Source organism: Erythrolamprus reginae, chromosome Z (assembly GCF_031021105.1).
Source record: "Erythrolamprus reginae isolate rEryReg1 chromosome Z, rEryReg1.hap1, whole genome shotgun sequence".
Lineage (NCBI taxonomy): Eukaryota > Metazoa > Chordata > Lepidosauria > Squamata > Dipsadidae > Erythrolamprus > Erythrolamprus reginae.
In genome coordinates this window covers 89,334,937-89,348,551 of record NC_091963.1, presented here as the reverse complement: position 1 = coordinate 89,348,551, position 13,615 = coordinate 89,334,937, and the positions used below count along the sequence as shown (strand labels likewise).

Below are 13,615 nucleotides of genomic sequence, written 5' to 3'. Positions count from 1 at the left end.
TCAGACTTTCTACTAAATCTGCACTTCTATTCTACTAGTTTTTCTCATCATTCCTATCACCCATTTCCTCCCATGTTGTCTGTATGACTGTAACTTGTTGCGTATATCCTAAGATTTTTATTAATATTGCTTCTTCATTGCTTATTTGACCCCTATGACAATCATTAAGTGTTGTACCACATGATTCTTGACAAATGTATATTTTATTTTATGTACGTTGAGAACATATGCACCAAGACAAATTCCTTGTGTGTCCAATCACACTTGGCCAATAAAATCCTATTCTATTCTATTCTATTCTATTCTAATTTTCTTCTAATTGAATTCAACATTGATGTCCTTTAAACCTTATTAAGTTAATATTATCCTTTTGCAAATTCAGGTATGCCATCATGCCTACTCCTTCTTCTTATACATTCTCCAAACCCCTTACAAAAAAAGACTTATCAACTAAAAAGAAAAAAAAAACAGATTATAGTATTAAGAAAGAAGAAAAAAAGCCAGACTCTATTACTATTAAAACAAAATAATCAACAAAACAAAAACATACAAAACCCCCCAGATATTAATCAATCCATTATTTTAAATCCTCAATTCTTAAGCATTTATCATAATATTATAATCATTTGATATTATTATAAAAATTATCAAAACTTCAATATGTAAATAATACCTTTCCACATTTGTTTTTCTATTATTTCATTCAATATAATAGTCAATTATTGTTCAAAAACTTATCATTTCATTATCATTAACTTTCACCAATCTTTTACAATTCCAATGATCTAAATAGTCTATTTCTATATAGTTCTATACTTGAATAGAATTTCATAAATTCATACATATCGTAAAGCAACACCTAAATAAATCTAATCACATCATTCCATAATCAATGTATATTTAATAATCTATCATCCCTTCTCATGGTGCCATCTTTGCCAAACTCCAAAGATTTTCTTTCTTATCTTCTTGTAACCCGTTGTTTTCTCCTTTCCTCTCTTTCTACTCAAGTATAGAATCTTGCCAAACTTTTTTATTTCCATTCTAATTCCTTTCTTACTCTGCCTATTCCAGGGTGTCATGTCACATCTATTCTCAATTTTATTAGTGCTTTTTTTAAAATAATCATCATCAAGGATGTGACCATCAACCCCCTCTTCAATCAAACCATTTTTTGATTCATTTATCTTTTTGCATCCCTTCCCCTCCTCTTTCAAATCATTAGCTATGAAATCATCTATCTTATAAATATTATATTCTTTAATCTGTCCCTTGTGAAAGTGCCCATCTAATGATACTTTTATGTTTCCATCCTTATTTCCCTGTTGATCAGCCTGTTCCAGCTGTCCGGCACTCTTCTTCTTCCTCGCTTTCTTTGTAATCCTGATTAAAACTTTGAGTAAAGGAAACAGTGTTGTTGTTTCTGTTTTCTTCTTTCCACTCTTTAATATCTTTAAATATGTCCTTAAATAATCTTCCATCTCATTCAGAGTTAATATATCAAAAAGCTTTATCCAAATGTCCAATTAATCTTTATATCATCCAGAAGCCAAATTTCTTCAAATGAATCAATCTATCTTTCTTTTTCTTTTTCTTTTTCTTCTCCCCTTTTCAGGTTCAACTGAAGTTCAAATCCAGAATGTTTTCTTTCTTTTTAAGTTCTCAGCTCCTCTTTATCACTTATTGTAAAAACAATCTGCCTAGTTGCATTGCATCAAGGTCATATTCAGTGAATTACAAATCCAACCAAATATTGCCTCAACTTCACCTGTAGATGTCCCCAGTATACGATCTCACAATTACTTTCAATTCTTTGGCTTCTGTAAAAACTTTTAAATTTAAATTCTGATAGTCTCAAAAGTCCAAATTTAACTCCCAACTTCCAAAAGCAAAGCAAATTAGTTTTTAAGTCCATTTAATGCTAATTAAACACTCCATGGCCACTTCCATTTCCGCTTTAGCGCAACTTCCGAAATAATTTATTTTAATAAAAAATCCATATCAAGGTCTCCCTCTGGCATAATAGTTCACCCTTTCTTCCAAACTTTCTTCTTCTCAACCTCCAGCACAAAAACATGTTTCTTCTCCTTCCAGATGACTTCTGACACTTTAAATCCTATCTTTCTAGTACATAGTTGCCGCGGCTATGGCACCCAAGGTAGTTTCACCCACTGCTGGTTGAAGTCAAAAGCCAGTCTGCCACGAGGTATGCCGACCCCAGAAACGGCAGGGGACCAAGACCCCCTTTTCACCTCTCCTCCAGTGAGGTTCCAGGCCGATCCGACAGGATTTGGCTCCCCCAAACAGCAGGGATTTGGCATCCCCTCGCAGGAACGCAAGAAATGCCGTCTCGCTGCGACGCTGACCACAGCCCCCTCAGGCCGTTGATAAATTTGATACCACCTTGATTTGGCCACTAAGGATGGATGTTTCTTTAATGGATTTTTAGACTATATTGTTTTTATATATTGTGTGCTGCCCAGAGTACAGAAGGAATATAAGTAATATATAAATAAAAAAATAACTCCCCAACCATTTGTTATATGAAAATAATTCAATGAATACTATTTTAAGAGTACTGCAAATAATCATCATAACAATAACACTGATTCTTTGTCAGCCCCAAGGGTCAGTAATGATCATTTTGAGACACCATGCTATAAAGTGTGATATAATTTCTAATGAGATTTGTAATTTACTGTATTTTCGGAGTATAAGACGCACCTTACTTTTGGGTAGGAAAATAGGCGAAAAAAATCTACCTACCAGGTGTTCATCTGGCTAGCAGCCTTAGTCTGTTCAGCTTCAGCACATTATTCTATTCCCTGGTTAGGGCTGAAAAAAACATTTTCAGAGGGAGCAGGAATAAAAACAAGCCGGCAAAGACTTAGGGCAGGAAAAACTGCTTTGGAGGGAGTAAGAATAAAAATAAATGCTGCAAGCCAGGAATATAGCTAGCACTGTTTTAGAGCTGGAAAAAAAACCTTCTTCAGAGGGAATAGGAAGCCTGGAAGATCACTAGCACCTAGTTAGGGCTGGGGAAAAAAGCTTTGGAAAAGCTACATTCAGAATATAAGACGCACCCAAATTTTCAGCCTCTTTTAGGGAGATAAAAGGTCATCTGATACAGTAGGCTAATCTAGCTTTTATAAATTTATACTTGTTCCTTTTGTCCTGTGAAATTCAATGCCTGAAGTGTTTTGTGATATTTTGCTTTTGTTTTATAGAATACAACATATTCTGGACAACAAAAAAGTCACAAAAAACATTTAAATCGTGAGCATAGCTGGACAAGTGACATGCTTGATTGGCAGGATATTGCTTCTTTTATTCATGAGAATATTGAAACTTTTCTTTCGGTATGTGGTTTTTATAATAAATATTACAAGATGTACTAATTTCCAATTTCATTCATTTTAACAAAAATAAAAGCAGATAAGCACATAATTGTGTTTAAAAAGTTGGCCTTGTTAAAAATCAGCATCTGAAATTCATTTTTGGCTCTTCGTCAAAATTTTGAAGTGCTCATTTATTCTTATAATTCTTAGTATATGTTTTCCTGTCTGTACTTATTTTTCTTCAGCTGCTGTTTTTCTTGAATCCTATGAATTCCTGGCCTCCAATTATCCTAAATTTATATTTTCATTATTCTTTTTTAAATTATCTCTGTGCTGACTTATTTCTACATGCAAGTATTCTGTGTCATATATAATTATATATAGTCAGATGCAGCAAAAATGAAAAAGAATGAAAACAGTATGGAAATAGTATAAAGGGAAGGGTAACTATGATGATAGTTATAATATGCTTAGTATAATATGTAAGTATTGGCAATTTTCGCAAAGCTGAAAAAGAGTAGACTAGCAAGTAGTGTAGCAAGTCAGGAGAAGAGAATCCCTATTTTAAATTATGTGTTCTGCTTCTAGTCTGCAAAACCAAGCTGATCCCCCCCTTAAACCTGAGGAGAAAGATAAATTGATATAGAAAAAAAAAGTATTCTTCTTTAAAATAAATAGAGGGATAAAATTGCAATTTAAATGAACGATTAAGCCTGTATGTTTAAAACATATTGTAATTTATGCAGATATGCATATACTATTTACTAGTCTTGCCTTCATAACATTGGAAGGAAAGACTGCTTACGATACTGAGTCCAATTTTCTGCTCAATAAGTTAAAGTATTTCAATGACTGATTATCCAGAATGTTTCCCCCCTTAGAATCAATCAAATTGTGTTTTCTTATAAGTTAAGTGTGTTATTTCATAACCTGTGATCTATGATAATGCATCTAATTCTTCATCTTTCTGTAGATCTTAGAATCCCTTTGGATACTGATGAGTCATAATGTTAGCCTTCTTTTTACCACAGTTACAACTTTGGTAACAGTCCTTTTCCACAGTAGTACTGCTGTTCTTAATTTTGTTCTTTCACTGGTAAGTATGACCACATCATTTGTGTGAACTTAACATGATATTTACAGTGAGAAGAAAATGTGGGTGCCTTTGATCTGGATATCCAGCACAAATTCTCTTGTGAGCTTTTGCGAAATTATGCAGTAGTGACAAGACATGAGAAAAAAATGGGGCAGTTTCATACATTGCAGGCTTTTGATAAATTTATTTATTTATTTGTATTCTGTCTGTATTATTTTTACAAATAACTTAAGATAGCAACCATATCCAATACACCTTTCTCATTCTATTTTCCGCACAGCAATCAATGTTCGCTCTAAGGTGCGTGCCTGTGCGACTGCTGCCCCAAAACTGCCCCCCGCACAGCCTTTTACAAGGCCGCACAACGGAGCCAGGCATTGGAGCTGGGGGCGGAGAATGACGACAAAGTTTTTTTCTTATTTTGAATGTTGGGTGCACGTGAGCTTCCCATCCCCCTGTCAACCCACCAGGGGGGGTGGGGAGGCCACAAATGAGAGACTTGGCACTGGCCCATCTGCAGAGGTGGCCACGGCTCCCTTTCCTTCTCCCACCACCTATGTCTACTGCCGGTGGCCCCCCCGCCCCCCAGGCGCCTCCAGCCCCCTCGCACCCCTGGCCTTTCGCTGCTGCCCCCCCCAATCCGCCCCTCTCTCCGGCTTTCTCCTCCTCCGCCTCCTGCCTTGGGGCACGGCTCCTCCCGCAACGGTGGCTGCAATGGCAGTGGCGGCTGCGAGGGGGCTGCGAGAGGGGCGGGGCAGGCATTCCTGAAGCGCTTGGCAAAAGTGCTCCCAGCGAAAGGGCTGTGAGAGGGTTTTCTCCTGTGAGATGAATTGGTTTATGACTGCACATATGATTCCTTTCTTATTCCATTAATTTTCTGTACTTGGAATGCAATGTTATTTATCTCAGGCAGAAAAAATTTGAGGTCGATGTAAAATCCTCCAATGCAATATAAATATCGTTACGTCAAAATGCTGTGAATCTGCTGTAGAAAAAGTTCTGGTTTTTTTCTCTCTACATAGATAGACATTAATTCTAATCTTTATTGTTTTGTTACAACTTGTAACATGTTGGGTTATTCTTTTAAAGATGCATTTATCTTAACAAAAAATAACCATTGGTAGCAAAAAAAAAAAAGCAGTTGCAGTGTGAGCAACTGCCAACTTTTTGCAGGTTTCCCTTGTCACTATTTATGGAAAGCAGGCAAAGAGCATTGGAAATCAGCTGACCCATGGAACTGTTTGTCAGTTTTCTGGAAGGAGAGGAACATAAGAATGACTACAAGAGGCAAAAAAGCAGAGGGAGAATGAGTGACCTCTGACTTTCTGCTGATTTCGCCATTGACTTTGCTTGTAGGAAGCAGGCAAGGAATTTGGAAATCACTCATCATTATCCCCAGCTGATTGGAGGAAGTGCCTGCCACTTTGCTGGGGAGAAGGGTGAACAGAGAATACAGGGATCCCTCGATTTTCGCGATCTCGTTCTTCGCGAAACGCTATATCGCGATTTTTCCCACCCGATGACGTCACTCTCTTCCTTCCTTTCTCATCTTTCTTTCTCTCTCTCTTTCTCTATCTTGCTTCTTCCTCTCTCACACTCTCTTCCTCCCTCTCTCATCTCTTTCTTTCCTTCTCTCTCTTTCTCTATCTCTCCTCCTCTTGCTGGCGGGCGGGCGGGCGGGTGAGCGGGGGCATCAGCGAGGAAGACCCAGGGAAGGTTCCTTCGGCCGCCCAGCAGCTGATCGGGGTTTCCCCTTTGCGTGGGTGGCGGGGAAACCCCGATCTTCGTCTGCTCGCTGCTGCTGCGCTGCCTTCCCTGGATCCAGCCATACTTAATAACTATTGTCTTTAATAAATATTCCCTTTATGGGGAAGATTGTTGAGAAGGTGGTATCACTCCAGCTCCAGCGGTCCTTGGAAGAAGCCGATTATCTAGGCGCTCAACAGTCAGGATTCAGGCCTGGCTACAGCACAAAAACTGCTTTGGTTGCGCTGATAGATGATCTCTGGCGGGCCTGGGACAGGAGTTTATCCTCTGTACTGGTGCTTCTTGACCTCTCAGCGGCTTTCGATACCATCGACCATGTTATCCTGCACTGGCTGGAGGGGTTGGGAGTGGGAGGCACTGTTCTGCAGTGGTTCTCCTCCTACCTCTCCAGTTGGTCGCAGTCGGTGTTAGTGGGAGATTAGAAGTCAACCTCTAGGTCTCTACCTTGCAGGGTGCCTCAGGGGCCGGTCCCCTCCCCCTTACTATTTAACATCTACATGAAACCGTTGGGTGAGATCATCTAGGGGCATGGGGTGAGGTATCATCGATATGCTGATGATACCCAGTTATACATCTCCACTCTGTGTCCAGTCGGTGAAGCAGTGGAAGTGATGTGCTGGTGCCTGGAGGCTTTTAGGGTCTGGATGGGTGTCAACAGGCTCAAATTCAACCCCGATAAGATGGAGTGGCTAAGGGTTTTGCCTCCTAAGGACAATCCCATCTGTCTGTCCACTAGGGAGAGGGTTCGCAACTTGGGTGTCTTCCTCGATCCACAACTAACATTAATAGCACCATCTTTCGGCTGTGGCGAAAAGGGCATTTGCACAGATCCTCCTGGTGCACCAGTTGCGGCCCTATTTGGACAGGGAGTCATTGCTCACAGACACTCATGCCCTCATCACCTCGAGGTTTGACTACTGTAACACTCTCTACATGAGGCTACCTCTGAAGAGTGTTCGGAAACTTCAGATCATGCAGATCGTGGTCATGAGAGCAATTGTGGGACTTCCTAGATTTGCCCACGTCTTGTCAACACTCCGTGGCCTGCATTGGCTGCCAATTAGTTTCCGGTCACAATTCAAAGTGTTGGTAAAGCCCTACATGGCATCGGACCAGAATATCTTCGGGGCTGTCTTCTGCTGCATGAATCCCAGCGGCTGATAAGGCCCCACAGAGTTGGCCTTCTCTGGGTCCGGTCGATTAAACAATGTCGTCTGGCGGGGCCCAGGGGTAGAGCCTTCTCTGTGGCAGCCCCAGCCCTGTGGAATCAACTAACCCTGGAGATTAGAACCGCCCCCACCATCCTTGCCTTTTGTAAGTTATTGAAGACCCATCTATGTCACCAGGCATGGGGTAATTGAGAGATCCCCAGGCTATTATGGTTTATGAATGGTATGACTGAGTTATATGGTTTTTAATGATATGGGTTTTAGATGTTTTTTAAGTATTGGATTTGTACATTGTTTATTACTGTTGCTCCGAGTCTTCGGAGAGGGGCGGCATACAATTCTAATAAATTATTATTATTATTATTATTATTATTATTATTATTATTATCATCATCATCATCATCATCATCATCTCACCAGTAGCCACCCTTTCTCATACTTCCCTCACTGACCACCACCATTAAAAGGTTTCAGATCTCATGTCAATTGGATGCAGGGGCCAGAGAAAGGTGGCAAAGAGGGTATGGATATGCCCCATCCATTTTCTTTATGCCACACAACCAGTGGGTTTCCGAGAAGAATAGGCAGAAGGCACAATTGTGCTGTATCAGACACAATTTTGTCAAATTTTATCCGATAGGAGCAATGGTTCTGGATTTTAGATATATTCTGTAAATTGAGATACTTTTGGTTCAAAACTTCTGTGGTGCATCTTTCTGCACAATTGAAGGTTGTAAATGAACAGGCATAAGAGCTGTAATAGTACACAGAACTTGTAAAATAGCTTTTAAAAATAAATAAAATATATGAATATTTAAAATATTTAAAATATATAAATATATAAAATAATATAAGAGTTTAGGAACTAAAGATGCTCACATTTCTGTATCCTTCTCTGATCTTAATGGAGATCTAAACAGTTATTCAGTTGGAAAGATGGGGGGGGGGGGGAAGAAATATTCTATCTCATTGTTCTCCCTGAACAGCCCTGACCAAAATTCCATTGAAATAAGAGAGGTGATCTGGGGGGAAAGCTCCAGACACTCTTTTAGGAATTATTTATTTGCTGGATGTAGATTTGCTTTTCCTTTTTTGTTTTGTTTTGTTTCATAATACTCTGAATTTTGAATCATGCTTTCTTCTGTTTTTGCAGGTTATATTCCTGACCACATTATTCTACCTTTTAAGTTCCAGTGATGAATATTATAAGCCAGTGAAGTGGGTGATCAATTTAATTCCTTTGATGCAGTCTGATGCATCTTCAAACATAGTCAGCGAATCTGTGGAGGAAGCCATAAGGTATAGTAGTTAATGGAATGATATGCATGGTGTCAGGGTTCCAAATAGCATTGAAAACCTAATTAGAATTTGAGGCAAAGTATTCCCTAAAGTTCCTATTTATTAGCAAAGCCGTCTTGACACATCTAGGAGTAACCAAAATCTGAAATCCCAGGAGTTTCTCCACCTAGTTGAAAGTTCAAGCCCTTCTCTCCACACCCCAGGTCCATCATATTGACTAATCTTCATCTGACAACTTGGCAGAAACTCCCACATCCTTCTGTGCAAGTGCAGGTGTCAAGCCAGTGCAGAGGTTGGTGATAAATCAAAGGCTTGCCACACTATCTGTAGAAGGTCTGATATTTATGGGAACTTGGGAGGGGTGATTTCATGAGAGAGCAGATGCAGCCACAAAGCATTCTTTCGAGAAATTCAAGGGCATTATATGTCCACCACCTAGGCTGAAGCGGAAGGAGGAGTTGTCATGCTGGCACAACCTGAGTGGGCAATGTGACAATTTTGGGGGGTGGGCAAGGCATATGAACTTTCTACTGGGTGGGAAGCTCAGATTCGGGTTTCCCAGTGTAGGTGCCAGGATAGCTCCAGAAATAAATTGGAACTTTGAGGAATCCTTTGACTTGGAATCTGATTTAAATTTGGATGTTACCTGGAACCTTGACAGTTAATTCAAATCTCAGCTAAAAATCTCATCCAGCTACCCCGGGCTAGGGGGGCTGGTTGGAGTTCTGAGCTCCAACATCTGACTGGCACCGGATGATGTGAAGACTCGGGGAAAAGAAGGGAAAAAATGAAGGAGCAAGCTGCTAGAGAGCCAGCAGAGGATGATTTAAGCTGTAGGATTCCAGGCCCTCTATGATCCACCCCAGGAATTTGCAGCTGTCAGAGAAGCCGAAAGGAGTGAGTATCAGAAGGGGGCTAGATCCAAGCAGCCAGCTCCTGAACCCCCCTCTTGGCTAGAGTAGACTTCCCAAGCTGCAGTAGAGGGTGTAAATCCCCTCCCCTGGGGGAGGGAGGCCCTCTGGATGCTGGGCTGCTCTCAGCTCAGGAATGGAGACAGCAAAAAATTATGCTCACAAGTGGCTCTGAAAGCAAAAAATTCTAGCCGATATTTGGTGGCTGTTTGGGGTCGTCAATCTCCTTGTGCCCTGCTGCCAGACTAGCGGGCTCCTGAGTCTGGACCATTGGATAGTCTGTGTTTTGGTGCAGAAGGTTGCCAATGTAGGCTTCGCCCCAGTAAAAAGATTCGGAGAGGCTCACTCATTACAGTGTGGATTTGAGGCCGAGTCTCCCCTCAGCTGAGTCATTGGGTCTCTCCTTGAGAAAGAGAATTTTGGCTAGGCCAAGTTCCATCTCGTGACCTCAGGTCCTGAACGTGGTTTGATCCAATTGTCCAAACTGGTCAGGGAGTTCCATCTGTAATTGGCTATGCAACAGTGGCTGGAATTCCTCACCTTCAGAGTGTCTGGTCACCTTAAGTTTCAGCTGTCTTCACCAGTGAGTGAGGCTGATCCCATGCCCAGGTGGGCTCCCACAGCTATTCTTTGGGAGATCTCATCCCTCCTCCATTTTCCCTGAGCCTTTGCACTGCCTATTGCCGGGTCAGCGCTGGAGCTCAGGACCCCAAACAGCGCGCCGAGGATTCAGGTTAGCAGGGTGAATTTTAAGAGAGATTCAGGTTAGTGTCATGGTTCCAAATATTAGTAAATCAGAGTGTGAGGCAAAGTATTCCTCAAAATTCCAATTTATTAGCAGAGCCATGTTGGCACATCTGGGAGAAAACTGAATCTGAAGTCCCAGAGGTTTCGCCACCCAGTTGAAAGTTATCCCCACACCTTCAAGTCCGGCAAAGGCAAAGGCAAAGGATGGCCTTGGCAATCTAGAAGAAATTTGTTATGGCTTCATGCAGACATCCCTCATGCAATTTCTACAGCAAAGAGTACATTTTAAAATAGTGTGGCAGGTCAAAGAACATAGGTAAAATGGCTTTGGTGTCACACAGGGTTTGCAGCAAAATTTCCTGCCTATTTATAAAAATGCTAAAACATTTTTCATAATACTAAAAATCCTGGGCTGAGGCCAGAGATATCAAAACAGCTCTTGTTCCCCTTTTAGCTAATAGTAGGACTTTTTACATTTTGTCTGAAGTAATTCTAAAAAGTTATCATTAATGTATTCTTTATATTTAATTTTAGTCCCATTTTTTCAGTGTGCCCCTTGACTTCTAGTACTAGAGCTTCAAGATCATGTGCATAATTTGGGTTAATTATTCATTCCCAATTTAAAAACATGCTCATTTTCTTCCAAATCAGCCCTCCTCTGGTGTATATTCAATATATAGATCAAACAAATAGGAAGAGAATTTTTCTTCTTTACCAACTTGGAGTCATGTTATATCTAAACCCCTAGTTCCCAATGTGGGTCCCATGCCCCACAGGGGGGCAATTTCATTTTTAATGGGGGCAATTGGAAACTTGTTTAAACCTAGTTAATGCCTTTTAGGCTTAGTAATTCACTTTTTGAATAATAAGAATTATATGTCATGGGGGGGGGGAGGCCTCAGGGTTTTAGAGATGCTTAGGTGGGGCATGGCCAAAAAAAAGTTGGGAACCACTGATCTAAACTGTGGTTTTGTATCCTATATGTAAATTTCCCATGAGGATAGTGAGATCAATCAATCAATCAATCAATCAGAATAGAGTTGGAAGGGACCTTGCAGGTCTTCTCGTCCAAACCCCTGCTCAAGCAGGAGACAGTGATGGCGAACCGTTTTTGGCTCAGGTGCCAAAAGCATGCGTGTGTATATGCGTGTCTGTGCCCATAATGCAATCCCTCCCCTGTGTATATATACAACCCCCATACTGCCCCTTGCAATCGCATAACCCCTCACATGGTCTTCCCACCCATGCGCAGAGGCCTTACTGAAGCCTCTGGTCTTCTGGTAGGCCTGTTGGGACGTTTTTCACTGTCCCCAGGGTTCAGGAGACTTCACGTGCCACCTGTGGCATCCCTGCCAAAGGTTCGCCATTTCAGACAAGTGACTGTCCAGTTTGTTCCTAAAATCCCTTAAAAATATTAACCTCATAATCTTATATTTTCTCATCTCCATCATTATTATTAGCATATCTACAGAGGGCATGATCATTTCATTGACAGTTTTTGCATATATGAGCACCACCGGTTTCCTTTAGACACTAGAGGTAGCAGAAGTGGAAGCCTCTTCAGTAAACATGTCGTTACCATCACTTCAGTTTCTTTATCATGGACTATAATTTCATCCATGTTTTCTGCAGTAGGCTCTCTCTCTTGCATAGGGTGATCTATTTCTTCTTGTATTGTTTGAATATTTTCTATTATTTTTTCCAGTTGTTCCTTAGTCTGTATATCTTGTAAAACATCTTGAGATAGGGAAGATATTGTGAGATCTGCTTTAGCCAAAGCTGTCAGATTGTAGAATTGATGGTGTGTCAAGCAATGTAAACATGTCTATGGAGTTTCTTCCACTTTCTTTAACGTTAGAGCCTATGGAACCACAAACCTGGTTATGTAATCTTGGAATACTATTATAAACTTGTATTCTCTGTCAGGATGAGGCTGAAGATTGAGATTTACCTGATAAAACTATAGGCTTTACCATATCTTTTAAAATATATTTTTGCTTTTTCCTGCCATTGCAGCCTCCGAACGCCGAACGCGGAAGTTCGGGTTTGGCATTCGGCTTCGGGAGGCTGCTGGGAAGCCGCGCGGCTGTTTTAAAAGGTGACAGCCGGGCTGGGGGGCTCCCCAGCAACTTCCCGAACCCCGAACCCGGAAGTTCGGCAAAAGTTTGGGGTTCGGGAGGCTGCTGGGAAGCCCCCCCAGCCTGGCTGTCACCTTTTAAAACAGCCAGGCGGCTTCCCAGCAGCCTCCCGAAGCTGAACGCCAAACTCGAACTTCCGAAGTTCGGGTTTGGCGTTCGGCATTCGGGAGGTCACTGAGAAGCCCCCAGGCTGTTTTAAAAGGTGACAGCCGGGCGGCAGCGGTTTTTTTTGCAGGTTTTTTTTTTGGTTGCACGGATTAATTGACTTTACATTGTTTCCTATGGGAAACAATGTTTCGTCTTACGAAACTTTCGTCTTACGAACCTCCCCCTGGAACCAATTAGGTTCGTAAGACGAGGTATGACTGTATTTGCCTCCATTTGTGCTCAATACTCTATGGTTGCGATGAGCATCAAAAGTCCTTGTCATATGACAATAAAAACATCACTAAAGGGAGTATTTGATACTTCACCAGTTTGCCTTTTGGCATTGCATAGAATGCCTACGACCATGATGGCAAATCTATGGCACGCATGCCAGAAGTGACACGCAGATCCATTTCTCTGGACATGCAAGCCATTGCCCTTTGCTCTTCCAGGTTCCAGCATGTTGGCTAGATGGTCTTCATGTACATGGGAGCGCCAGAAACTGGAAGAGTGCAGGCTGGGTGGCTGCTCTTCCAGTTTCCAGCACACACATGCATAATAGCCAGCTAGTCTTCATGCGTACATGCATGCCAGAAACTGAGTTAAATTCCATGTTGGAATAGAGTCAAAATAGGATATCTATTTGGTTATAACTATATCTTATCACTGTGGTGCTAGACAGATTATTGCTTTCAGGGGGCTTTCTAAGTAAAATGTGTAAAGTTTACACAATAATCAGTTAAGAAATAACTTTTCCTAGACAAGTGATGGCTAACCTTCTTGTGGTCGCATGCTGAAAGGGGAGTGTGGGGGGTTGTACATGGGTATGCCCACACCCATGTGATTCGCCCACTCATCCCCGTGCATGCGCACATGACTCCCCACACATGCGCACCAAACTCCCTGCAAATGCACACTACATCCCCTTATATTGAGCCTGGCAGCCTCCTGAAGCTTCTTGGTACCACAAACGAGAGGGTCTGAGGTTGGAGGGGAGGGCAGG

General features: G+C 41.5%; 1 protein-coding gene across 3 annotated transcripts in view; it reads left to right on the top strand.

Moving 5' to 3' along the window:
• Window positions 1-13,615, top strand: part of TMEM245 (transmembrane protein 245) — a 92,556-nt gene that overhangs the window by 42,796 nt on the left and 36,145 nt on the right. For all 3 annotated transcript variants that reach the window (XM_070766879.1, XM_070766878.1, XM_070766880.1), the window contains 3 exons: window positions 3,228-3,359; window positions 4,312-4,434; window positions 8,524-8,669. In XM_070766879.1, coding sequence (XP_070622980.1) covers window positions 3,228-3,359; window positions 4,312-4,434; window positions 8,524-8,669 — 401 coding nt within the window. The remainder of the gene's footprint in view (window positions 1-3,227; window positions 3,360-4,311; window positions 4,435-8,523; window positions 8,670-13,615) is intronic.